General features: G+C 43.2%; 2 protein-coding genes across 24 annotated transcripts in view; one reads left to right on the plus strand and one right to left on the minus strand.

Moving 5' to 3' along the window:
• ESRRG (estrogen related receptor gamma) overlaps positions 1-26,750 on the plus strand; it is a 389,265-nt gene that overhangs the window by 8,357 nt on the left and 354,158 nt on the right. For 7 of the 22 annotated variants that reach the window (XM_085054799.1, XM_085054807.1, XM_085054813.1 and 4 more), the window contains exon 1: positions 10,648-10,780. The exons of 5 other annotated variants lie outside the window; for them this stretch is intronic. Coding sequence is in view for 4 of the 17 variants with exons in the window: in XM_085054792.1 (XP_084910918.1) it covers positions 20,126-20,223 (98 nt within the window). In the remaining 13 variants the exon portion in view is untranslated. Of the gene's footprint in view, positions 1-10,640; positions 10,781-14,212; positions 14,248-19,982; positions 20,224-26,750 lie in introns of those variants that run through there. 10 more of the 22 variants (XM_085054792.1, XM_085054791.1, XM_085054790.1 and 7 more) reach the window with 7 other exon arrangements.
• Positions 2,182-10,559, minus strand: LOC146439224 (uncharacterized). Of its 2 annotated transcripts, XR_014850701.1 has the most exons (3): positions 10,316-10,559; positions 5,616-10,106; positions 2,182-3,698 (listed from the first exon to the last, which is right to left on the minus strand). XR_014850701.1 is itself a non-coding variant. In XM_085054818.1 (2 exons), exon 2 carries the CDS (start codon positions 9,742-9,744, stop codon positions 9,205-9,207), a length of 540 nt encoding a protein of 179 aa, XP_084910944.1. In that variant the 5' UTR covers positions 9,745-10,106; positions 10,316-10,559; the 3' UTR covers positions 5,511-9,204. The 2 variants fall into 2 exon arrangements, 1 of the variants encoding a protein (XP_084910944.1); XM_085054818.1 differs by lacking the exon at positions 2,182-3,698 and having other exon boundaries at positions 5,511-10,106.

The raw sequence follows: 26,750 nt of genomic DNA on the forward strand, positions 1-26,750 counted from the left end.
TTTTTTGTTTGTTTTTTATGCAGCAAGCAGCATTCATAGGAAAATATTCAAAGTGAGGGGGGAACAATAGCTGAGCGACTGTGATGGAACTGGCATAGATCTTTCCTGGACTAACAGAAATCATTTGTCATTGGAGTGCTAGTATCTCTCAAATCATGTTGAAGCTAATCTTATCTCTAAGGCTGGCATCACATCCATTGAAATCCCTGAGATTCATATTCCACAGTCTGGGACTTCTGCAATCTTTACTAATTTTTGAGTGCCTTATTTTGATATTAGTAGTTTTAAATGGTTGGGTAGAGCAGACGTGGTAAACCTGTGATTGATTGTAATACTTGATATTTAACAGCCGAACTTGCTCAGTTCGTCCAAGGGGCACCAAAGACACAATCCTGACTTTCATATAAGGGAACTGAGGCACAGAGAGTGAGAAATGGCTCTCAAAACCCCAAAGATATGTTGGTGATCAATATAGGAATATAGAGCAGGTTGCATGTACCTATTACACACACACTGTAGCCTTATAAAGTGCATTAATTCCATGATGCCTTCAAAAACTACTAAAACCTCGTTTCAGCTATTTCCTCTAGAGCTTTGTCACACACTTTCCTTTAGTGGCAACCCTTCATCCATCAAATGTCTACAAAGCTTGTACCTTGTGGTCACCTGTATGAGGACTGGAAGGCCTGTTAATCTTTCCAGTACCCAAATAACTTCTTGAATGTTAAGTCCTGTATTTGTATGTGCAACAGCAGAATTATGTGAAATCAGATGGAATTACTCTTGCATAGAATTTCCTGGACTGAGGGCATGAGGAAAATCAGCATCCCATTTTGTACATGCTCACAGCAGCACAAAGCTGAGGGAGAAAACCTGAGCTATAGTGGAAAATAGCGAAGGGCCATTTCTGTTGGACTTGTACCTAAAAATGTTTCTAGATGTTAACTCTGAGTGGTCTTGGTAACTTAGAAATCTGATTTCCTATCTGCACAGGTAGAAATGTAAAGTATCAGTCTCCTAACAACTGGAAATTACTACACCAATCTCTCAAAAATCATTACTCATGCAAAAGAGTTAAAAAGATAAAAAAATTATTCATGCAAAACCCTGTCTCCTACCGTGTATCTGGCTGTAATAAGTAAGGTTAGGAATATGTTTTTACCTTAACAGCTATTAAAATGATTGGCTGTTGACTGTGGCCATGCTACTTCTGTAGTCTCAGAGCAGGGGCTGAGACTTAGCTGTGTGTGCAAGCCTGATAAGCAAAACACTGAGGTTCTTGGGAAGACTGGGTTGGGGCGTTTGTGAGCTACTGCCTCTACTTCTCAGCAGAAATTTAGCAGCAAAACCCTATGGTAGAGTTTCTAAACCAGTGAAATTGTTCTATGGCAATGAATTGTGCCATAGTATTCAGTAGTACAGTGCAAAAATTTGGTCTAACGAAAATCACAGTTGGTGAAGTAAGTGAGTAGAGGAAATAATGGACACAACTAAACTCTGGGTATTGCATATGAAAAGCAGTGTTAGTTAGGAAAAAATGGTTTGCTATCTGTCAGTAATGTGAATCTCCCTGATGTTTCTTATAATTCTTCTGTAACTAAAACAGGAACTAGCTGCAGTGTAAGGGAACTTCAAGAACATGTTAAGCAATGATGTTTTATGTACACCTTGTAGTGGGCTGGTGGACACAGTAACATATTGAATACCAGGCTGAAAATTGTCTGCCAAAGAAGAGGTATGTTTGGCCATCTCATGGGAGAGGGTAAACGGGGATGCACAGATCTTTGCAAGGGAAGCAGTTCCTCAATGTTACCTTCTCCCTGCCCTCCCCTGCAGAATCCCATTCAGAGGATGAGCTCCAGCTTGGCAGCTTGGTTTGTAAGTCCTGCCACACCTGGCTGGACACCAGGTCCCTCCTCCCCGGCCTGCTTTTTTCTGTGTAAAAAGGCAGTGCCAGGTGGCTACGGCTGTCCTCTTTTCTTCTCTCCTTTTGGTTGGAGCTGCCATCTGACTAGAGGGGTAACGTGGGGAAGGCTGATCCCTTTAGTGACCTGTTTGGGGCTATGAGACTGCATAGCCCAATATTGAAAAGACAGTCCGCTGCAGTGGGTCCCCTGCTTTTGGTGAAAATGCTTGACACTCTGCCATCCAACTAGACAGCAGATTAAATGACTGGCACTATTTTGAAGCACCTTTTATATTCTACATCATTATCTACAAGTAGATATATACAGATTTTAGGACTATCCTTTATATTCCTTTATGAATCTTCTAAGAAGACAAAGACCAAAATTATCCCTTCTTTATTAAAGTTATTAAAAAATCCCACCCTCACAATCACAACAGCAAAACCTATTGGATTACATATTTTTACAGAAATTGATAAATTGGCACATATTGTTTTAGATATGACAACATTTCTAAATCTTTTTAAACTTGGTATTTGTAAGCTATTAACAAACCATGATTCAGTAATGCAGTGGAAATAGCATAGCTAAAAAGGAAATAACTTGCCTCCTCGGCAGAATTATCGTTACCCTGCATGTAGGAAAAGCCTTCATAGCTGGCTGCCTTTGCTGCAATTACTGGTGTACTTTTTTTTCCCAGGATATCCCGTTGTTTGCCACTCTCCTTCCGCAATCATTTTTGTAGTGCTTTTGGATGCAGGAACCTTTTCCGATTAAATGTTTTGCGCAGCACCTAACAAATTTACCACCCCACCCCGGATAATGCTACTATACTGTAAATACCTAATGAGAACACATCTCTGGTGCAGCTACCCTGTGTTTTGTAACCATTGCTCTGCACTGATACTCGGTTGGGTCTGACTGCAGCATGTCTCTCGCTCTGCCTTTTGTGGCAAGAGAGAAGGACCTACTATTTTAGGAGTAATTTCTGCCAAAAGCTGAGACCTGTAATCCTGCTAACATCAGAAGGAGAGGAGAACATGCAGCTCTTGGCAGCAGCAAGCCCCACTAATTTCTGCACTGCCCAGAAATTAACTTCAAGAGTCTCAAAATTGTCATTAAAATTCAATTGTTTCCCTTCGCATGTAGACATCCGCCCATGGAAAAACACCTATTGTGTAACTTCTCCCCCTCTCCCTGGAGGATGGGAAGGTTGCAGCCCTAATGGGGACTGAAAAGACAGAGGCAAGAAAATGAGCTTACCTTGCTGCCCTGAAGTTAAGCAGTAATCCATATGGCACCAACACTGAAATACCTAATGATTTGGTTGTAGAATTTAATTGCTAAAGATTTCACATCGCTTCTGCTTCTGCCTTGGTTATATAAATATCTGTAACTTTTTATTTTCATGCTTTTTCTTTTCCTGTGTAATATGACCAAAATACCAGGGAAAATGCAACTTCTCAATTTTTTAATTAGAAATTGAAGATTGGATTCTCAGCTAGTATAAACTAGAATGACTCCACTGGGCTTTCACTGGCTGCATATCTGGTTTCTAGTCTGTGGCTCTGACCAGGTAATTACCAAATAGGACTTCACCATACCATAACATTCATATATAGTAATGGAATTCAGGGTTCTGACTGAGGTTAGGCAGTTAAATATAAGTAAATGCCTTGGTCTGTGGAATAAGATCTTTTCACTTTTCTCATAATTTTCCATCATGAACAACTGGATTAAAACTGGCGTTCTCTCCTTCCCACTGGTCTCTTGGCCATCTGCTGAGGCCTGCTGGTGTAAGAGGAAGAATGAGTTCAGTATCACATTTCACTTAGGGGTCTAGAAATGAGCATCTTTAATGCACACCAAATGAGCTAAATTACAGGGGAGTGTTTCCAGCAGGCATTCCAGTGCTGTGAATACAGCCTGGGAACCCATGGGCCAGCATGCTTTGTCACCCTGGCTGATGCTTAGAGAGGCCTCCCTACATGCTTCTCTGCACCATTTTCTACCTATATCTATCCCATCTTTGCAAGCACAGCTTTTTGTGTGTGCCTGGGGATGTACTGACACATTCAGAAAGTCAGAAGACTCACTGAACTTTTAAAACTGGATAATGTCGATGTGCTTCAAGAAGAGTCTAGAGTTGAGGTCCTTATAGCCAAAATTATTTAAGACCAAATGTTGACCTATCCATCTTTTAACCTAACATGCCAGCTGAAGTTGGGCAGATAAGGGAAGATAATTCATACAATCAGTGCTGGGGCTTCAAAATGGAATGTCTTGGGTGCTTTCTTCTCAACCACAATAGTATCAGTTCCTCTGGCATTATATAAAGCAGAGCACTAGGAGAATTCAAGTTCAGGGATGAAGGGCTTTGTGTTTACTCTTCTTGCAGTCTATAAACTATTCTATGTATAGGCTGCTTCCACTCTCCTTCTGAAGCTCTACCATCAGCATTTAAGGTTATTCAGGCAAGAGAAAGGAAGCAGCAGAGAGCATGACTGTAGCCTCCTGTGAAAACATTGAATTATGTGGGGTAATCCTGGATTTCTGGCTTCCAGGACTCCTTTGGCACTTACACATTAAGAATAAAATACATTAATGGGCTTTTGAGAATTCCTGAGATATGACCTTAATCATAGATAGAGCCTATCTGCCATTAAACATAATACCTTCTTGATAGCCACCTTCTGCAACCTTTGGCATTGAGACCCGTTTGGAAAGGCAGGAGGCATTCTGGAAATCTCGTAGTGAATACCTGCACCCCCAGCAATCAGGCCCATCCCATACTGTTTTGCCCTCTACTTTCCCCAGTGTGCTGTCTGTCCCCTGTACACACAGCACGGCTGCTGAAGTGCAGACTGCTAATCGCTTGTTGGTTTAATATTTGTGCAGCGTGTCAAAGGGGAAAGGGCTTAAATTCTGTTTGCATTTTAAATAACTGTCTTGGCAGTTGCACAATCCACAGTGTTTATGTTTTTATGGAATGCACCATTTGTGACTTGTTTTAAGAAGTGCAGATATTAAACACGGCCAAGCAGGTTCTACAGTGGGTCTGTCCTGGGTCAGCCTTGCACTGGCTGTCAAGGGCATCTGGAGAGCTGCCACTGAGCACCACAGTCTGACTGCTTGTACTGGCATATTATAACTTGGTGATGGCAGTTTGGCAACTTTTCTCTGTCTCAGGCAAGCCAAATGCTGATCCTTTACTTACAGCTAGTTCAAATTCCTCTGATACTAGACTCAACTCTTGTAAGCCAGATGGTAGAAACTAAGAGGTGAGCTTATTCTGAGGAGTCTTGGATCTCACATTAGTTGAGGGCCCCACCCTGAATCCTGATCTCTGATAAATTAACTTTTTAATGTTTCATTACTGCTAGGGTACAAGCCAAATGTCTACGCAGATATTTATGTTCCAGCAGACAAATGCAAGCTCATTTTTTTCTTCTAAGTATGTTATGTTTTACAGACATGAGTAACTCATGTGGGATCTTTCCCACAGAGTAAAACCAATGTAAATTCACATGACTCAGGGATTTGTTTCAATGCTCATGTATAAGCTCTCATTAGAAATGATTATGCTTGAAGATCAAAAGAAAGTACACTCACTTGTATTAATGTTTAATGCATAATTCACATTGTTAGAACAAAAAACAAAACAGTTGGTGGTTGTTACGACAAATATCAAACATTGGCACTACTAACCAACTCCCACAGAGGATCCTTCATTGCCTGGCATTGGCTGTGTGCTGAGGTTTCCTCTTCCGTGTGCTGTGCCACCATCTTGGAGATTTAAAGACACCTTCCTCACTGGATGAGTAATGCCCCTGCAATGACAGGAGTGGGGGAGAGAGCCAGGATACCCCACCACTGCAGGTAGATCCAATGCTCAGAGACCTCTCAGTTGGAAGCAGAATGTAAAATAATCCAACCTAATTTTTTTATTCAAGTGGGATTTCAGATCAGGCGTACGCCTATAAAACTCTCTTTGTCTTCAATCTGGGTTTAATATCAAGCTTAATATTTGAGTTTTAATATCAAGACCCATGGTCAAAGTCATCCAGCATCACAGAACTTCAGAACTTGATTTCTTGCTTTATGTTTGTCCACGTTTACCTTCTTTAGTCAATGCTTATTTTATTAACAGAATTACTCTTACTTAGGTAAGCAGGTTTGGCATGAGGGAGTTGCAGGTGAAATCCATTCCCTGTATCTTCAACCAAGACAAGTACAGCAGGGCAAAGACATGCTTATAATTACAAAATGAGAATCCTATGGGCATCATTGCTTGTTACACAGAGTAGCTGGGGCTACTTCATCTGTGTAAAGGAAGACCATAGGTTACCCTCTGTAATGTGAGACACATTACAGTCTTTGACACAAAGCCGAAGTTGGGTTTTTAAATCTTCATAGCTTTTAATAGCTTTTCCCATGCCAATATTTAAAGGCTCAGCAATTTGTATCATCTGGCTTTTTTATGTTTTCAAAAAATTGGCTGGTTTACTACCTCAGTTTACATAATTCGTCCCTTGACTAGTTTCTGTTTGGTTCCTCCCCTGCCCCCCCGCCCCCAAAAAAAGAGCAAAAAAAAAGCAAACCAACAAACAGACTTAAGTTTAAAATTTAGGAGGCTTCATTCACATCAGAGTCACCTCTCTTCCATGGATGTCTGTGGCATGGAATGACACTGAATGACATTGGTACTTGGCACAAGGTCACAAGGCATCTTGTAGGTTCTCATTATCAGTTCAGTCACTTTCCTGTATGCCAGTGATGCAATACACCTGATTCAGAGCCGAGGCAGAGTAGCTGCCTGGGTTTCAGGTAGGTTCTCCCTGTTTCGGGCCTCTGTAAGCAAACTATAAATTAGCTCTCTATTCTGAAGGTGCCTCCCAAAGGCCCTGTTGTTCAGCAAACCTTCTGTGCAAGCCTGTGAGGTTCCTCATTCAGGAACTAATATTGCTGAGTCAGACTGGGTGCTATTGCTATGAATGGAATGCAGTCAAATGGACCATGGGTGTCTCAGACGACAGAGGAGATTTGGGGTTTGTTTTCCTTTTCCTTGTAACAATCCACTCAAAATATTTACGATTGAGAAGCTGATATTATTTCCAGTAAAGAACCTTTTGTCCTCTTTAGGGAAGTTGAGACGGTATTTAGAGTATATACTGGTTAAAGTGTTTATTTTTAGTGGAGTGCACATGTCATTGCTATCTTGAAACTGATCATAAGTACATTTCTGTTGTGGGGTTTTTGTTGAGGAAGAAAAACCCATAATGAATTAAATATGCTTGACGAGGAAAGAAGTAGGTCAAATGTTGGGCTAAATTAACCTCTTGTGATACAAAATGACTAAATTCTGTTGTTTTCACCTGTAGGACTCTGGACTTGTCTACACACCAAATTATTTCATGACACTTACTTGGTACACTGCAGTAATTATGTTCTACTAAACCCATATGTAGACAACTCTTATGCCAGTGTAAGAATTCAGTTTCTTGAATTATCTTAATCCACTTTCAAAGTGGTTTAAGTGAAACCAGGAAACAACTCAGTCATTCCAGAATGAATAAACTATCTGAACACAGTTCTGCTTTACATTCACATCCAACCTTATTTCAGTGTAATTTTCCTGGGCTGAGAGGTTCTTAGGACATATCTACATAGCAAATGAACGTGTGATTACAGACACACCAACTCTTCCTTTACTCTCACTAGCATGAGTAACAGCAGTAATGAAAGATGGTAGCACAGACTTCAATACAGCCTATTAAGTGGAGCATATATATGCAGTTGGCTGTGAACAGCCTCTGCTGAAATCCACCTCATCACACCCTCACTTCAGACACAACTCACGTCCCTTAGACCAATACAGGGGCTGGGAATGCCTCTCTGCATCTGCGGTGCATATGCACACCAAAAACTGCATGTGTGATAGGACTGCAAGCAGAGCTAAATAGAAACCAGGTGAATTTCACTTCAGAGGTTAATCACACTGGAGAAGAAGCATGGCTCGCACATTTTTAATATACACACCTCTGACAACCAAATAAAGCGTCAGCTGTGTGACTGCAGAAGCCAAATTAAATGTGCTGTAGACAAGCACAACTCCGATGATTTCACTAGGGCTGGATTTGGCTCCAGAGTTGAGATCTTGCTTATTTGGCTGGTACTTGTTTTGTTACCTATCTGCTCATTTATTTTAATGAAATTAATGCATTTTAATGTTCCTTTAAGAGCATTCCAAAAATAGCAATTTGATTAACTAATTCGCTTTTTAAAGCGTAACAATCACAATGAAAAATCTCTCTGCTAGCTGAGGTATGGTGTAATTTTAAGTAGCATCTTGGATAGTTATGCCATACCCTTCGTCCTTTCAAACAAAATCCCCACATCAATCAAAAGAGCCTCACTTAAAAATGAATGGCGAAATACAGACAACAATCAAGTTGTACACACTGCTTTTCAAGTCTACCAAAAATATATATCGGCAATATACTCTGTACTCTGCTGAGACAGTAGAGTTAAGACAGGTAAGAATTTAGCCTAAAAGCAGTTCAAAATTATTTCAGAACAGAAACATGTAGCAAACTTGTCTTTCTAGCCAAGCCAGAAAGCATCCTGAGTAGCTTGGGTTTAAAAAGAAAAAGACAAAACCCCCAGTGTTGTCAATTTCAGGCTCCTTAAAATGATGCTTGGACTGTACAATATTCCAAAAGTGATTTCTTTTTTCCCCAGCTCTTCTTCCAGCTGCAATAGGTGATCTCACTATTTAAAACAAGCTGCTGCTGAAAGCACTGAGCCCAGCAACAGAAAAGGTGTGCACTTAACATCTCCTTGACTTTATCGCCTTATAAAAACTGGAATTGCAAAACCTGATTAGTAACAATATTTAGCAAAGGCAATTTTCCCTTTTATTGTATTTAAATGAGGAAAGTGAAAGTATTAATGCTAATATTAAGGCTGAACAGAGGCAGTTGCAGAAATAATTTCGTTTCAGCCCTGCTACATGCATCCCTTCACGAACTCTGCTGCGCTAGTTACCTGTGCGCTGGCGGTGTTGTAACTTGTTGTTATTATAATAAGTGGTGTGAAAAGCAACACAGAAGAGGGAAACTTGTCTCAGGGCTCTGCTGGGACGCTCTGCGGTCACAGAGTGGGTGGTGTGGTGCTGCAGCAGTTTGGGATGCAATGTGTGGGTAACAACTGGTTTTTAGATGAGGAAGCACTTCAACTCAGGCCGCCATGCGTAGTTTAAGCAAGGCCTAGTTCTGGCAATACTTTTGCACGCGAGTTAAGTCTCACATGTGAAAATGGGCTCGGAATTTGGTGGGAGCATTGATGGAGCTCTGCAGGCTCTGGCTTTGGGAAGCGCACGAAGCCGGGGCAGCGGATGCGTGTGGCTGCTGCCATGGCCGGGCACAGCGCTGCCAGCCTGCCCGGTGCTCACAGCGGGCCCGGGGCTGCCGCAGGCCCGGCTGGCTCTGGCTTCACGCAAACCCTCCTGTATGGGGAGCAGCCGCTCGGCTGCCCCAGCAGCAGAGATGGGCAGCGATGGCACAGGCTCCCTCAGCGAGCCCTGCCGGGTCTGCGCCAGCCCTGGGCTCTCCTCGGCAGCGACGCCATTGCGCAGCCGGGTGTCCCAGCGCGGCCCGGGCTGCCCGGCCCGCAGCCCCCCCGGGCACCCCGGCTCCCGGCGGGGCCGTGGGGCGCACTGCGCCGGGCTCCCCGCCTTCCCCTGCAGAGCCTTGCAGGGGACGGGGGGGCGCGGCGCCGGGCCTGCTCGGCAGCAGCGGTGCGGCATCCTCGCTCCTCGCCCGGCCTCCTCTGGCATTCCGGGTGCTTTTCTTTTTCTGTCCTTTTTTTTTTTTTTTTAATTTGCTGGGTTTTTGTGTGTGTGCGGTGCCCGTTCCCCGCCCCCGCCGGCCGCTCGGCACATGGCCTGCTGGCGGCCGGCGGCGCGTGTGTCCCCGCGTCCCCTGGGCGAGCTGTCCCGTCCGTCCGCCGCCCGCATCCCGGCCGCGGGGGGCTGCCACCCCCTCCCTCCCCATCCCCCCTTTTCGGCACTCGCCTTTTTTTTTTTTTTTTTAGTAGGCTTTCTTTTTTTTTTTTTTTTTTTTCCGTGGTTTTGTTTGTGTTTTTTCCAGGTGGGACGTGGCGGTGACCGGCGAGGCTCGCCCGGCACTGAATGTCACCCTGAAGGTAAAATGAAAGACACGGAGATGAACGCATGCCTGCGCCCCGCGCCGCCGCTCCCCCGCGCCCGCCGGCGAGCGGCCGCCACCATCGCGGGGCGGCAGCCCCCGCCGCGCCCCGGATTTCCTGTCCCGGCTTTTCCTTGCTGCGCCTTAAAAAAACCGAAAAATCAAAAAAAAAATCCGCATGCGAAAGAAACGTGCACGTACCCGGTAACGAGCCCAGGAAAAACCCGGCCGCTTCCCCCTGCTCCTGCCAAGTTATCATTGGGAACACAGGCAGGCGCCGTGACGTCCCGGGTCAGGCCGAGTGCGGACCGGCGCTACCAAGGCGGCAGGGAGGCGCGGGGACGCCGCCGGGGCCGGGGCCGCGGGGAGCGGGGCTGCCGCCGCCCGCCCGCCGCCGCTCTTCGCCCGCCGGGCCGCGCCCGCCGCCGCCGCCGCCCCCCGCGCCCCCCGCGCCGCCGCCGCGGCGCCGCTCGGCCTCCCGCCCGCCGGCGGCTCCCCCCTCGCCGGCGGAGGTCGCGGGAGCCCAGTTAAAGGAGGCGTGTGTAAAGATTTTGCAATGTCCCTGCATGGTGTTGTAGACTTTCCTAGCAAAGAAACCGGCTTCGGCTTCTTTAAAATCCCCGACGACTCACCTGATTAACCTGCCTGCGGTTCTGAGCTGACCAGGTAAAGCGAGCCCCCGCACCCCCCCGCACCCCCGCCAGCTGACATTGCATGGGGGGCATGGTTGTGCTGGGAGATGAGCCGCTGCCAGGAGCGCTCTGCCCCCCCACCCCCCCGCCCCATTCCACCTTCAGCCCTTGCCAATTGCACTTGCTCAGAGTCATTCTCCCCCAAAAAGCCCAGCTTCGGAAAAAGCCGCACCACAGCACCGGCCGCCCGGGGTTCAGTGGCTCTCGCCTCTCGGACAATTATTTAGAATTAGTGGCCCGGGTGTGTGGGGGGGGTGGGGGGTTGGGGGGAGAAGGGAAGGAGAATGATTTTTTGGCTGCTGACAGATCCTAGCCCGCAGGTTTTGTGTGTGTGTGTGTGTGTCCCTCCCGCCCAGGGTCAGGAGTGCCGGGAAAGTGACGAGGCTTTAGCCAGCAAGAGTTTAGGGCCGGGGTCCCGGGGTGGCTGTGTGCGGAGCAGGGCACCGGACTCTCGCAGCCGGTGCCGGGGCGGCGTGCCCGTGGCGGCGGCTGCCGTGCCGCCCTGCCCCCCCGCCGTGCCCTCCCGGAGCCCCGAAGTGTCCCGGCTGCGGCGCGGGGCGAGGCCGCCGGGGGGGCCCGTCCTCGTCCCTTCCCTCCCCCGCCGCTCGCTCCTTCCTGGAACACTTGTGCGGGCGGGCGGCCGGCGGGAGCGGAGCAGGCCCGGGGGGAGCCCTGCCCGCCGGGCGGGGGTCACGGCGCTCCGCTGTCGGCCCCGGGGCGGCGGGAGCGGCGGCGTGGCCGCCCCACGCGGGACGCGCTCCGCTCCGCCCGTGCCGGGTGCCGGGACCCGCGGGCGGACGCGCGCACACAAAGGCGGCGGGGCCGCGCGCTCCCGGCATCAGCAGGGGCGAAGGAAAGTGTGCAAAGTCCGCGCACTGCCCGCTCCTCCTGGCACTTGGCCCTGCCAGCGCCGGCCGTGGCGAGGAGGGGGCTTTGGGGAAGTGGCCGCTTGGGGGGTCTGCGTGTGACCTGGCTGGGTTTTCCTTTTTTTACTTTTATTTAATTTTTTTTTTCTTTTTTAATTTTTTCTCCCCGGTCATTAATGCCATGAAGGCATGACTGGTCTGGAGGTACATTTTGAAGTGCTGCAGGGGATGCACTAGGTGTACTGGGTCTAGTTAATATGTTTTTCGTGACCCAGAGAAGAGAGGACTGCATTTAAGAGATGACTAAATAATGGGGGAGGCAAGTAAAAATGAGTAGAATATAAAGGAGACGAAAATGAAGGTGAATGGTAGTGTGGGAAGGCAGGCACTAAGCAGCTTGGATTTCTCTCCTGTAAATTCTCCCCCTCCCCTATAGTGTACCCCCGTCCCACTCCACCCCCACCCCCTTGGAATCTGTCTTTTCATAGAATTAAGGAGATTCTAATAGTAAACATAACACAACAGAAAACCAGATGACACCCCCCCCCCCGGCTTCAACCTATCACTGTCTGTGACTGGGAGGGAAATCCGAGTGCCCTTTGTGTAAACCCACCAAAGTTTTAGGCATTTATTGGCTACCCTGTTTAAAATACAACATAAAAAACTTGCTTGATGCATTTCATTGTTACTTCCCTGGTTTATTTCAGAGGACGAATTGTTCTGCTGTAGCATACCTCCCCTCACTTTCAGAATGGGAGTAGTTTACAATATAACCTACATTAGATTATACATGGTGCGTGCATTGCATTTCCACTGAAAATAGCCAACGACTTAGAATGACGAAGCGACTCGTGGTTATGATCTCCCTTGTCTTGAGAGCATCAAGGTAGCTGTGGTTCAGCATGCTAGGGAGGGGGGCTCCGTGGTGTGAGGTGTTTCATGTCTGTACAGAAATCTGCCAGGTCTCCTTTTAGAGGACTTTAAAAATGTGCCAGGGGCAGGAGAAGGTAAACACGACATTCAGCATGCTCATTATCAAAATAAGGAAAACAAATCGATTGCATTAACTGTCTGTGCAGTATCACAGTTATTCCACAGTATTTTGTCAGAAATTAAAAGGTTACCACTAGAGTACTATATCCATATCTCCAGCCTGGCACCACTTATTACTGCAATGGTATTTCAATATTAAGTGATCTTAGAGATATTTCGTCTTTCATTTTGAATCCCGAATTTGAATCAGCATTAGGATGTCAGGGCTGTGAGATAAGGTATAACAAACTAAGTAGACAGCTGAAGGGCTCCTGGTGAAGGTGTTGCTGAGAAGGATATCTTGGGCCGTTCGCAGTAACCTTGTTTACAGGGACATTTCAATTGCAACCTGAATTTCAGCGAGAGGCTGCCTGGACTAATGCCTGCTTGTCTGAAACCCATCACGAGTGTCTTTTGCACTCTAAACCTTCTCTCTGCCTTCCTTGCATACTCATAAAAAACTTTTCTGGAAGGTTAGGATGATTTTCTGATATGAAAATTACGATGTTTTCCTAAGAGGAACACTGCTCTTTGAACTCGTGTACATTAGCAACAAAGTATTCATGAGGTTTGATTTTTTTTTTGGGTTCTCTGATGTGTCAGGATCAGTAGTTGCACCAGTCTTTTTAACTTCACGTATATGGCTTTGATTTATTATATTTTAGCCTCGGCGCTTTCAAACGTATTTTGCAGCACATGAAGTCGGTTCAAGTCAGAATGTGAAAAAGAGGCATATAGTAACAAGGAACGGTTTTGTAGTGATCTGCTAATTTTTTGTTTTCTTTTCCTAAAGCTGTTCCAGGAAAATCACGTGAATTTAGCGAGTGGGTGCTAAATGCCAGCAGCCACATTGATGAAGAAAAATGCTGTTGAAATACTTTGGAATAATAAATAGGATATGTAATGGTCAACCACAAGATAAACATTTTACACAGTGTTTTTATGGCTCTAAATTGGCTGCATTGTAAACCAAGCTTACTTTCTATTAAGTCATCAGAGTTTTCAATTATTTAAGATTTTTAGTCAGGCTATCTAATACAGTTTTCATCGTCCTCATCAGAAAATTATACGTAAGGTTGTAATTCCTTGTTGCTATGTGAGGGCTTTGTTGTGGATGGGGGTTTAATTGTGACTTATCAGGACAAATATTACAAAGCATGCACGCAGGAAAAAAATTATATGGAAATAGCCTCAGTCTTACGAAATGGGGATAGTTACGGCACTGAAATGTACCTAATACAATTTGAGATCCACTCACTAAGAAACCTTGACAGTATCTGCCTTGCAGGTACTGTGCATTTGGAAATACTATATCTCCATTTAAATGCAGATCTTCAGTTTTCTCCAGGGGGCAGTTGGTGAATCTTTCGATTGAACCACCGGTACTAGAAAAACTAACTGAAGATTTACCCATGAACAAGAGACCCTTTCAAGTCTGCTTTTTTGAAATAATGATGATAAAATTTCCTAATGTTGCAATTTTATATTGATTTTGAATGCCTTTTCAGAAGTCACGGGGAAGGAATAGTGCCTTTTACTCAAGGTAGGCCAATGTCTGCACGCTTGTTTAGCAATCCTAACAGAGATAACTGCTACAAATAACTTCTTTGTTTTTACATGGGTATTGTGTTTGCATGTGAGTTTTGTCAAATGGACAGAGCAGTCTTGCTTTGATTTTGACCTAGATTCCTCCTGATTATTCCAATACAGCTAGTACCTGCTTATTTCCCACTGTGAAAATAGGAGAACAACTGTTGATGCTATCTAGCTGGGGCTGCATGTCCAGTCCGCTCCCCTCCTCCTCCTTGGCTTCCTTAGTAATGGATAAAATGGCACTGGAGGCCAAAGTTGGTGCAAGGCAGTATTTCCCCTCCTGTGAATTTTCATTCTTTGATTCAAAGAAAACAGGGGGGGAAAAATGAGTAGAATGAGTGAATTTATTTCCATCTCCCTGTTTGGCATGCACATTTTGCACACTTTCGGGGATGAGCAGGGCAATGAAAGAAGTCGTACATCCACCTTAGTCCATATTTGCTGGAAACTCGGTGTCAGTAGGTGCCAGTGCTCCTTAGAGGGGCTTGTCCCATCTAGTCCAGTTTTCTGCATTGTTTGCCAGCTGTTTAGTTTGGGGTGTAACCCAAGGATTTAATTAAATGCCCGGGACACAGGGAATGGCAGCTTCCTGTTTGGGGTGCAGGCAGTGCAAGATACCTGAAGCAGGACAGGCAGTCGATCCTGATCTTTTCTGTGTTGGAGGTCCATGCACTCTATGCATTCCTGGCCGCTCCTGTTTTGCCACTGTGGGCAAGGGTGCTGCCCGGGGATGCTGCCCTTGTCCCTGGGCCAGAGCCATGAGACTGTGGAAATACCATCCATATTATGCTTACCTGTTAATGGCGTCGATAACCCACTGGCCTCAATACCCTGGAGAAAATGTGCACTTCAGCATCTGCGTGGAGTTCAGGCAGATCTGCAAAGTCCAATCTTACATGCACCAGCATTAATGGCAGAGCTCCCATTCAGCTTAATTGATATTCTTATAAACATCTGCAGGTTTCTGTTTCTAGTGGAGGCTACAGCTGGGTGGACTTCTTAAAGGAATGTTTTGCATATTGAGGTTGAAAGGGAAGTCGAGCCTGATACATTAACTTATCATCTGTGTCATTCTCTTGACATCATTTGGATTTCTACAAGCATATATGACAAGGAGATTAGGTGCAAGATCTTCACACACGCGTCCTTTTTTTAGCATGTTGATCAGTGGAAATGTTACTTCTCTGAAAACCTTGTTCTAAGTCAAGTCTAGGCAAGCACAAACCTGTGCGTGCATGTACAAGTGGAGCAGGGCCTATCCTTTATAATATTTTTTTTCCTTTAATATCTAGGCAAGATCTCTTATTATAACTCAACCATTAGGGGAAAGAAAATGGAACTTTTCTCAAACAGCTTTTCTGTTGGGGAATCTAGTGGCAGTTGCTTTGAAGCATGTGTAATTGATTATCATACATTTATTTTAAAAAGGAGACATAACAAGGAATCTAACATGATGTTTTGGAATATATCTTCTCCCCACAATGTTCTTGAGGGAAATGTAAGGTTGCAGGCATCATTTCATGCCCTGTATGTTTTTGAACATAAATCAAAGAAATTGTTGGAGAGTTATAGATGTTCATAGCAACTGTAGCTATAATAAACACATGCAGTATATATTTTCTAAGCTATTTTGTATGGGTGAAAAGCTGAAGCTGGCGTTTTGTACGAACAATTCAACTTAATCACTGAAAATTTATTTCCTAGTTAGGGTGGTTTACCAGCGTAGCATGAAGTTGTACACCTTCGTCTAAGTTCATCTGGTTATGAAGCCTCAGTTAAAATTGAAAAAGAATTTAAATTGGATCTAGATACCTTGAATGAATTATTCCCAACGTCAAATTTATTGTGATGCCTCCATGGTGGTATTTACATCTTTATTATCACCTATATTGGTTTCAACATGTGCTGGATATTTTAGAGAGCAAATAAAAGATAGGAACAGTGTGAAAACCCGAACGATTTTAATTGTACACATAGCACAAAATAGGAGCATATTTAATACAATGGGACAGAGAATCTTGAATGATTGACTAGTGCAGCACTTCTAATGGGTACAGTAAATAGGCATACACAGTTTCCGATGATTGTATTAGTTTTGGTTTAAAGTTTTGATAGATGTAAAGGACAAAGCAACTTTTATGGAGGAGTTTTGATGAGAACAACATAGCCACTCATTTTGTGATGATGCAGAAGGTGTTCCGTGTGTTGATTAGGATCCATGTGAATTAAAAAGTAAAAAAAAAAAAAAGTAGTCACAGTTAGTATATATATGGTTAGACTGAGGAAAGGACACATTCGGGATCTGTGCAGGAGTCAGACAGGTCTAGATGAAAAGAATTTCAGGCTTAATATTTAAGCAAAGTCCTAAGTGTCTGAATAAAACAGGTAGGATATGTTTCTTGGAGTCACTGTGTACTATTGGATTCTGAGACTGATAATTAAAACTGATACTGCTTATTGAAAATTTTGAGACTAGCTGAAAGATGGGACTTTTAAAAAAGTGTCACTGTGCTTCTGCTGGACTTCTGTTTTGTTGTGGTTGCCTGCAATTGGTCCTCCTAAAAAGAGCCATACATCTCTTTTTAAACGAGAAAGCAGGTCTCTTATTGCTTGACTCGTGGAAACTGGATTTTAAAATATAAAACAAATGTTTGTGTAAAAATTGAGAATTTGCTGTGGTATAGTGGTCTGTAGTATTAGCTATAAGTGTCTTCTTGATGATAAGTCTGAATTTTAAGACCTTCATGAATTAAACAAGCTTTCTAAATTAGTACAAGTGACAGATGTCAGGAGGACAAGCATGGCTCCTCTTGGACACCTGTACTAGTTAAGACTTTAGAAGAGCAGCCTGTGGGGTTGGCTTCCAAGGCCACCATTTCCACTGGGGATAGGTGGAGGAGGGATAGAGACGTAGAACTTCTGACATCACGCAAGCTTAGGCTCAGTCTCCCCTTCATTTCTCTCCTAGCTCTTGCTCCCCATCCTCTCTGAACGTTTTCTTGCAGTCCTGCCTTAATAGCCAGGCTACTTTACCCTGCCCTCTGAAGGCTGGGAAATAGGCTTTGAATTGTTACTGTTCTCCTTGATGGATACAATGCTGTGAAAAACAAAATTCAATGAGAAAATCAGAAAGGAGAGAAAAGGGAAGTCGCAGTGCTGCAGGTTGAGGTGTGTCTGGGAAGAAAGGGAGGAGAAAGATTTTGCAATTCCCATTTGTCCCATGTTCGGGTGCTGTGTATACTTTTACAACAGAACATAGGTGAAGGAGCTGTGTCCCTGGATCTGTATTGACCCACCTGTGACAATGGGGGCACAGGTATAGAGGAAAGGTAAGGAGAGGTGGAGTCAGACCCGGAGTGGTGGATGTCCTCCAGCCTTGGCAAGTGCCAATGGGTCTGTGTGGGGTAGGACTGCTTGATATGGTTGTATTACTGCTCATGCTGCATTCAGAAGTCTCAGCCTTTCTGTGCTGACAGTTGGGTATTTAGAGGCTCTTGAGGAGAAAACTTCATTCACTGAAATTCCTGCTTCCACTGGGATTTTTTTTTCTTTTAACTTGTCTTAAATTAGTGACTTGAGTTTCACCTGGCAAAAAGAACTTGTTTTACTCTGTGCTGAATTTCTAACAGAAAAAAAAAAAAAACTCTTTTGCCATACTATTACAGTCAAAAGGGACCAGGTGGACAAGTGCTGTTGAGAGAGTTATGTGCAGTGTGGGCAGCAGGCTGGGCACTGGAGCACAGAGAGCAGGCGGTTCAAGGTCACTCATGGCCCTTTATATGGCACATCTGGGAGCAGGATGCACAGCCATGAGTCCTTTACTGCTCTCCAGCTTGCAATCCCTTTCTGACAGCCTGAGCAACAGAGGCACAGAAGCTGTGCTTTTGCAACATGCATTAAATACGATGGTGTCAGTTTAGGCACAAAAAGGTGAGGTGATGTGTCGAAGGTGATGCAGACAGGCAGTGAGTCCTGCCTCAGCCAGGATTTTGAGTTGCTGCCTTGCACTGTCCCTTGAGGGAGCAGAGCAAGATTAAACCTGCTGATGCTACCACACACTTTCATTTCTCTGGTGTGACAGAGTCCAGGGGTGGACAGGATCTCTTCTCCCAAAGGAGAGAGACAAATTTGGGTGGAAATGCATGTTGAATCAATGTGGTTACCCTGCTTTAAATGGTGCCTACTTTTTACAATAATGATTTTTGGTGTTTTACTAATCAGATATTGCCTGTTCTTATTTTTTTATTTGAAAGGAGGTGAGGACATGAATTATGAGTGTCTCTGAAAACTGGGCCACAGGCCCTTCCAGTTGTTTGTGCTTGTGAATGAGTGTGTGCACACGTGTGCAACGTGCATACACAGACTTGGATGTTGTGTATGCACAGGATCTCAATTATTTTGCTGTTTGAATCAGAGAGCGTGTTGTCTTGATGTACTGTCAGTTTTGGTTTCTGCCCTTTGGAATAAAGTTCAAAATATTAAAGAAATAACACGCAATATACTAGCAGCTAGAATAGTCATAGTGCCTGAGGGGAAAAGAGGGTGGTGATTAATCTGTTTTACAAATGCCCAGGAAAAAACCCTCAACTCCTCCTAACCAAACTCTGCAACGGTGCACTTTTAAAAGGGATTCTTCTAAATTTTGTTTCTGAGACTTTCTGGCTATCCTGGAGAGAGAAGTAGGTCCTGTTTGGGAAGCAGCATGCAAGCTCTACGGTCATGCTCTGACTGAGTGCCAAGGGAATATGTGGTCCCAGTTGCTCTTTGGAGAATCACCCTGGGCTAAATGGTGAAACAACTAAATCTGAATTAATTATTGATAATTCTTTAGCATCAAATGTGAGGATGTGTTTGGAGTATTGCTTCCCAGTTAAGAGTTGAAATAGTGCTAGCAGATGTGCTCTTTTTAAATGTTGCTTTTCTGGTCTTACTAGTTTGCTTGGACAGCAGTAAGAGCTGCAGAAGCTGATGCAGGTTCTGCCCATCTGTGGTTTGGTTCTGGAGGGCCAAGGCAGGAGCTAAGGGGGCACTAACAGATTCTTGGTGTCACACTGGAACTTTGGTCAGAATACCAAACTTTGCTGAATTTGGGATGTTGTGATCCACGGTGTTAGTCCAACAGGGACCAGGCTAGACCAGGCTGTAGATAAAATATTACATGAAAGAACTAGCCCCCTCCCACTCCCAAAATCTTTTAATTTGTACTCTGTATCAGAAAAAAAAAGCACTGAGCAGTGCGTGACTGATGCAAGGCAGGGTCAGGATTAATTTAGGATAAACAGGATGCCTGTTGCACTTAATTTAGCAATTCTAAGACAGAAGATGCTTTTGAGTGCAGCTAACAGCTTCTCATCTGCAAATGCCACAATCAAGACAAAGCAAAAGATATTGTGGCGAATTCTGCAGTTCACAGTCCTGACACAGAACCTGCTATTACAGTGAGGGAGACTTCTGCTTGTATCACAGCTGCCTGGGATGCAGGATTTCAGAGTGGCATTAATAAAAATGATACAGTAAATATAGCATTTCAAAAGTCCTGCAGGACATGCAGCAAACGCCGGTGGTTTGAACTGGGTGAAGTTGTCAAAGGTTGCTTTGCTCTCCAGAGCCTGGCAGTAGCTCCACTGAAATGTGATGCCATTGGTTTTCAGCAAAGGTTTCTTTCTGCAGGGCTGCAAACAGAGATCAGCTGCTACTGTGTATACACAACTAGGGAGCAAATCAAGCAGCACATTTAAGCAGCCTTTTTAACCCTGAGACTTTCCAAGATTTCGTCTTCACGCAGGAAGTTTCCTTTATATTGTCAGCTGTAGCACTTTGCTCATGTAATGAGATCAGAGCTAGGATCACTGCTGCACAGTAGAAAGACTTCCTTAAGACATTTGTCCTTGAAACTGCACCAAACTCTTGGAAGAACCCAGAACCTGTAAGTATGTATGATATAGGCAACAATAGCACGGTGCAAAGCTGCAGTCAACCATTATACGATATCCGATTAGCAGGGCAGGAGGGATTTCTTTTTTCGGATGTTATGTTACATTCATTTTCAATTTGTTCTAAGGAAACAAATCAATTCGGGCTTCTGATACAGTGACTTTGCAGTAGATGAGCTAGTAGTAATATGTTTGATTTAACTATTTGTTGCTGTCATGTAGCTTGTGGGACAAATATTGTAGCCATCAAACTGTAAAGAACTTTTCTTATGTTTTTAGGCATTTTTAAAGGATTTGGGGGTCCGTCTTGCAAATAAGTTTCTGCTTTGCTCTTTGATTTTGGCAACCCCACCCTACGCCAAACTATAAATAACAAAGCAAATGGAATTAGTCCGTATTGTTCTTAGGTGGCAATAAAATATATTTGTTTGCAGGCTTAATTTAGTCGTTAACAATGTTGCTCTGTTTGGGGTGTTTTTTGTCTTAATTGGATTCTACTCAAGGCTGTCTATTTTGTGTTTTACTATCTTGTCTGTGTCTGTTTAAGTTACTTTGCCGGGACTGCAGTCTGGTTAAACCTGTATTTAAGTACTATTTATATTCCGAGCACATTTCTGGTAAAATAAGTATTTGAGATTTTTATTTTTTTTAAAGCCTTGAACAGTATAGTTGTATTAGCAGTGAGCGCCAGAGGAGGCACAACATGGATGAATGTCAGACATAGACCTCATAACCCAAGTCTTCCCTTTTCTGAGTCTGACCCAAACGTGTCCACTTTTGCGACTGCAACTAATAAAAGGCTTGAGCTCCCTTTCAATAAATTTTTCATACGCAGCGATACATCTGCTTATCAGATTAATTTCTCCCAGGTTAACCTGATTGATAGCTGGATTGTGGTTTCTTAAGAGCTTTCTCCATGAAACCCCACTGAAGAGCTGCATTCCATTTAACCAGTGAATGTAAAAACTGGTAACCATGGATTCAGCCACCACTAACTGTCGAGAGCAATGACTTGTTGTAAACAATACAAATGAGCCAGGATAGCAGAAGCAACCAGACATGAAATGATTTTAATAGAAATTACGGTAAAGGTCATGTGATACTGTATTGGCTTGAATTCAGTGTTAAAGGGGAAGTATTTCGGTTTTTCAGGTTTGATTTAAATGCACATCTCCACTGGCTTCACGTCCGTGTAAGACCTCCAGAAGGGCAAATGAAACAGTTCTTTGGAAAAGCCTCTGCTTAATTGCACATTGTGACTTAGGCCCTGATACTAAAAGTGTAGGAACGGCTACAGTATGTTAATAATCAGTGGGATTATTCACATACTAAAAATTAAGTATGTTTGTAGGATTCAGACCTTTCCAGATAAGTCAACCAGAAAAAAAAATATTCTAAGGAAATAATAACCTGTCACTAAAGGTAAATAATGGAAGTGCAAGTTTTACTGGTGTTGTGTGGTTTGACTGGAGATTTTTGTTTGCTTGTTTCAATAATATGAAAAGAAGTTATATTTATCCCTTTGTTTTTAACTGTTATGACTGATTTCTCATCCGCTGTGCCTCAAATCCTTTCCCTAATTTATAGCCTCTCTTTTGGAAAACTGGTAAACCATGGTGTCAGCTATTATAATACAGCATGATGATAGGCACATGCAGATCGCATGAGCAGTCGTGTGTCTTGTCTCAGGAATTTCCATCCCTACAAAATCTTTGCTGACTCCCAGCTGTCACATGGCTGTCACTCACAAATTCTGACCATAACCAAATCCTCCTTCCCTGAGCATGCGCTCACCAAACCTCTCTACATACCCCTAGACATGGGCACCAGTGTCCCTGCTTAAGCACTTTCTCTGCATAAATGGGTCTCTCCTCCAAGCCTGCTGCATTTCATTAATGTTTTTCCCATAATTTTTTTCCTGGGTCCTACTTCCTTGATGTGCCTGTCCTTTGGAAGGAGGAACCTAGCATAGTGATAGTAGTCAGTAAGAAATGCAAGCAAAATTAACTTTGTGCATTATTTAATATAACATTTCAAATTGGTGTGAATTTAAATTCACGACTTTCACGGCCCCCTAAACTTCTTCAAGAAAATTAACCCTTACTGTTCTGTAGACAGCATGCTGTCAGCTTGCAGTATACTGACTTACTCTTCTGTGTATTTATCTGTTGTAACATTTATATTATTTGGAAAACTTGAATTTTAAGAGTCCTAGGCTGGAATTTTGGTTATTTTTATTTTTCTAGGTTATTTCTGTATTTCATGTGTATCACATACATCTATGTTGTTTTACCGATAATTTTGATTTATATATGTTTCAACCAGCAGTATTTTGAACAATTCTCATCAGTCTCTTACTGCTGACCAGTTTTGTTCAAGCACAGGTTGCCACTAAAATGCATAGGTAGATAAAGGACAAATCCTGTTTTCCCTATTCTTCTGAGATGCCTTGCCAGACTAAGGGGGCAATTGCTTGTGTGAGTTGGGAAGGTGAGATTTAGTTTATACATAGATTAACAGCAGGCAAAAATAGACTGACTTCTACTGAAAAGAAATACTTTTGAGAATTAAAGGGAAAGCATTTAAACAGGAATATTTGGGGGAAAAAATGCCGAATTGCAAAATATTTTCCGTTGTTTGTTTGACTTTGTCAATGTTAAGAGTGTATTGGCATCTCCCTGTATATCAGACCTGTAAGTATATTAACATTTCACCAAAAAGGAGGAGGTGGCTGGACAGGAAAGATACCACCTTGACTTTGCGTCTTTATCTTGGAAAGAAGCCAGAACCAAAAGTAAAATGCAGGTGAAAGCACAGTGACACTCCAGACCAATATCCAAGTAAATCAGGGAAACCACACTGGCCTCCTTACCATGAACTGATTACAAAGCATTAGTAATTCCTTTACCCCTTGAAAACCAGGTGGGGGCTTTTTGAATCATTGAGCCTGACAGAGGAAACCATGTTTCAGTCTGGAGGGGATAATGCAGTGTCCAGGAAGGAGGGAGTGCACCATGACTCCATGGACTTCAGTGGCATGGGACAATGGGCAGTTTTCCTTTGCTTAAAGTATCTTTGGCATCCTTACGATCTGTGACATATGTGCTTATTCTACTCTCCTGTATTTTGCATCAAATACTGATTTTGTAATGCAAAATTTGCAGGAGTTAGTGAGTGAGCTGCCAGATCTCTTTGCCCATCTGCAGATAGGAAGAACTGGGAAGCAGGTCCCTTTGTTTCTCTCCCAGTTTATAAAGTTCAGATGCTGGTTGATGGGCAGCTGCAGGAGAATTTTTATTTGAAGCAGAGCTCTGGGAAGATGTATTTGAATCCCCAAAATGGAGACCACTCAGTGTTTTAACCATAGGGGAGTGTCAGTGATTGCAGTCAGTTAAATGTTGCAGTGAATACCTGTGATCTGGCAGAAATACTTACCATTAAAATAGTTAGTAATAATTAATGATATCCCTCTTGTAATAACAGTAATATAGAATTGTAACATTAAGTTGTATTTTTATTGTTGTAATTCTATTCTGCTTTTATGCCAAGATCACTTTCATCAATAAGATAATTTGTATATGAAAATATCACATTTGCAGTCCTTTCAATTCAAGGGGAGTAAGTAAAGGCACCTTTAAAAAAATGAAAAATGCTTTTGTGAGATGGAGATACAAGGTGGAGGGAATATAGGGTAAACTGTTATCCACATCCACTCACACTTTACTTCATGGTTGAGACAGCCTACAGCACTGCAGGTAAGTGAGAAATAAATCGGTAACTTTTACCAGGTAGATTCCTGGCTATTAGAAACTGGACTGAAACTACTTAATTCCATGGAGCATGGCAAACTAGTTGGTCACTGAATAACAGAATATTGTTCTTTGAATTATTAACTCTTTGTAAGCTTTACAGTCTTTTATAAATTTCTGCTCCTTTCTAGTTTACCTCTTAGCTGGTGTGGGTAAATGAGTTGTTTCTTTGAGGACTTCTGTAGTCATTTTTTCTTTTGAACATTTCCAAATGTACTTCCTCCCACGAGCTATTGAAGACCCATGATTTATGGGTTATAATGTTCTCCAGGTCAGCATAAGTGTCATAGGGTCTAAAGACAGGACTGTGATCTGTATCAGCTGCATTAACTTTCCATTAACTTTCCGTGACTAGAACGTGTCTTTGATTATTCTGCATTATTCCTTTGTACAAAATAAGGTCGTTCTCTGTGTAGTTTAGTTTTAACAGAACCAGACTGTCACTGACCATCAGCTTTTGCATGCATAGACTCTCTCCTTCCTGGCAAGGCTTTAGGCCCAGATCCACAAAAGGATTAGATGCCTTAAGTGGGACTTAAGTGGGATTTAGGCATTGAAAGCCCAAACTGAGATCCTCAATATCCCCACTGAACTGCCACCTAACCTTAGAAGTTGCCTAACCTGTGTGAGTGCCTACGTTTTCAATATCCAGCTTTCCCAGGTGGCCAAAGATCTTCTTTGGATGTTCTCAAGCACTTCCATCCTGACAAGGTTGAGCCTCTCTGCTCCCATCTTTCCCCTCACATCCCAATGGACTTAAGAAAGTACAAACTCTTCTTGCAAAATGGTGGATTTCTGTGTGTGATGTCTCTCACTTTCTCCAGCTGTGTCCTTGAAGGAAAGGACCCTCCAGTAGGTTTCTTTCAGAAGCAGCCTGGGAACCTTGAAAAAGGTATTGAGACTAAAAAATTTGATAAGCTTTTAATCACTGCTTAAAAATGCAGGTCCTAGAGAAGAAGTGGAGGTAAAGATGAGTGCAGCCTTGGCCTTCTCCTGCTGGCAACACTGGATCATTCCTGCTCAGTGATGGCTGCTCCTGAGTTGGGTGGCACTGTGCAGGGCACAGGAGTGACTAGCAGGGCTGAGGGCTCCATGGCACAGGCACAGCACCTGAAAGTTGGGTACTGGGATGCAAAATTACCATTGCTCCCAGAGATTTTCTTGGAGGGTCCAGACCCCTGTGTTTCATAGCAGCATTATTTGGAGGAAGAACGTTCTGCAAGAAGTCACTTAGGGTTTCACCTGACTGTGATACATGGTGGATGTTTTGTTTTTTGAAAGCCAGACTTACTGGGATGTTCCATGTGCACACCCAGAAGTAATAGCCACTTTTTTTTAGGGCTTCAATCTCAAGCATTTCTGGAGCTGTGGCAGGATTGATAGCTGTGTCACTCTGCAGAGGCCAAAGCAAATGTCTTGTTAGTAGCAGAGTAAGTGGTCCTGTGCCATCACTTATTTCTCAGCTGTACTCGTGACATTTCATGTGTTCTCAGCCATGTCTGTTGTTTGTTTAAATCCTGCTCAGTTCCTTGATTTATCAGTTTTCTGTAGACTTTTGTTCGAGTAGTCCCAAATGCTATCCTATTTCAAATAGATGCATCCTTATCAGCAAATAGTCTTTCATCAATAGCTTTAACTCTTTCACGTAACTCCGCATATGTCCACCTTGACCTTCTCTTTTTTAAAACACTGGTTTTTTTTAACGTGGGGACAGTATTTAGAAAATCTTTTAGAATTTCTCCTGAATCAGTCTGTCTTTTTGTGCCAAAGTACCTTTTATCCACATTATTAGATAAGAATATTTTTCTTTTTCTCTTTTTTTTTTTCTCAAGAGAGAGAACTTTTCTCAGGGAATCCCTAGTTTTTTAGTTTGTCAAAGAGAGACGGACTACATACAATCTTAATATTATTTCTTGCTGCTTTTGATTTATGGACATGTGTATAATCCTGAAAACAGCAATACAGAATGTAGAACATATTTATATAGAGGTAAGCCTAGAAATTATACAAGCACAGATATATTTGTAAATTCAGAAACTGCAATCATGAAAAGTCTGTATATAATGAATAAACTTAACATGTAATAACAAGTGCAACGTGTGTTCTTTACAAAACCTAGAAGTGTTTATATAGAAGTAGCTGAAATTTGTAGGACTGTTTATGATAATGACATCTTAATAGCTGAGGATATTATTCATGTATTTTTAAAACCAATACAGGGAGATCTGTTATTTTAATGGAGAGTATATGTTGTAAATTAACCTGTAACTTTCAATCCACTAACTTTGTGTTTTCAGAATAGCATGCTTGAATTATTATACATTTATTTTGGCATTTTAGTGTACACAAACATTGTGAGCATTAGTTCATCATACATCATGAACATATGACTATTGTATGGAACCAATTTTAGGTATAGGAAGTTGAGCAAGTATTGTGCCTTGGTGGTTGCCAGATCACTTGCATGCTTGCTAAATCCTATGCACAGTGCTTCCGTTTGCTGGGTTACTCATTGAGCTTTTAATAGGCAACTTAATTTTAGTTAAGGTTCAGTTTAGTAACTCTTGCAATTAGTGGAAAATATTGCCAGCATTCATCTGGTAAACCATATTACTTATGAAAGGCACACACAGGGTATGTGCGGAGGTAAAAGATTACAGATCGATTCTGGTGGATCCCATCGTGACTGGCTTTTAAGGGCAAATAACAGA

Source organism: Lichenostomus cassidix, chromosome 3 (genome assembly GCF_008360975.1).
Source record: "Lichenostomus cassidix isolate B80296 chromosome 3, HeHo_3.0, whole genome shotgun sequence".
NCBI lineage: Eukaryota > Metazoa > Chordata > Aves > Passeriformes > Meliphagidae > Lichenostomus > Lichenostomus cassidix.

Bases quoted from the DNA above. Each gene is read 5' to 3' on its own strand.
- LOC146439224 (XM_085054818.1), bottom strand. From the start codon at position 9,744: ATGCCAGAGGAGGCCGGGCGAGGAGCGAGGATGCCGCACCGCTGCTGC.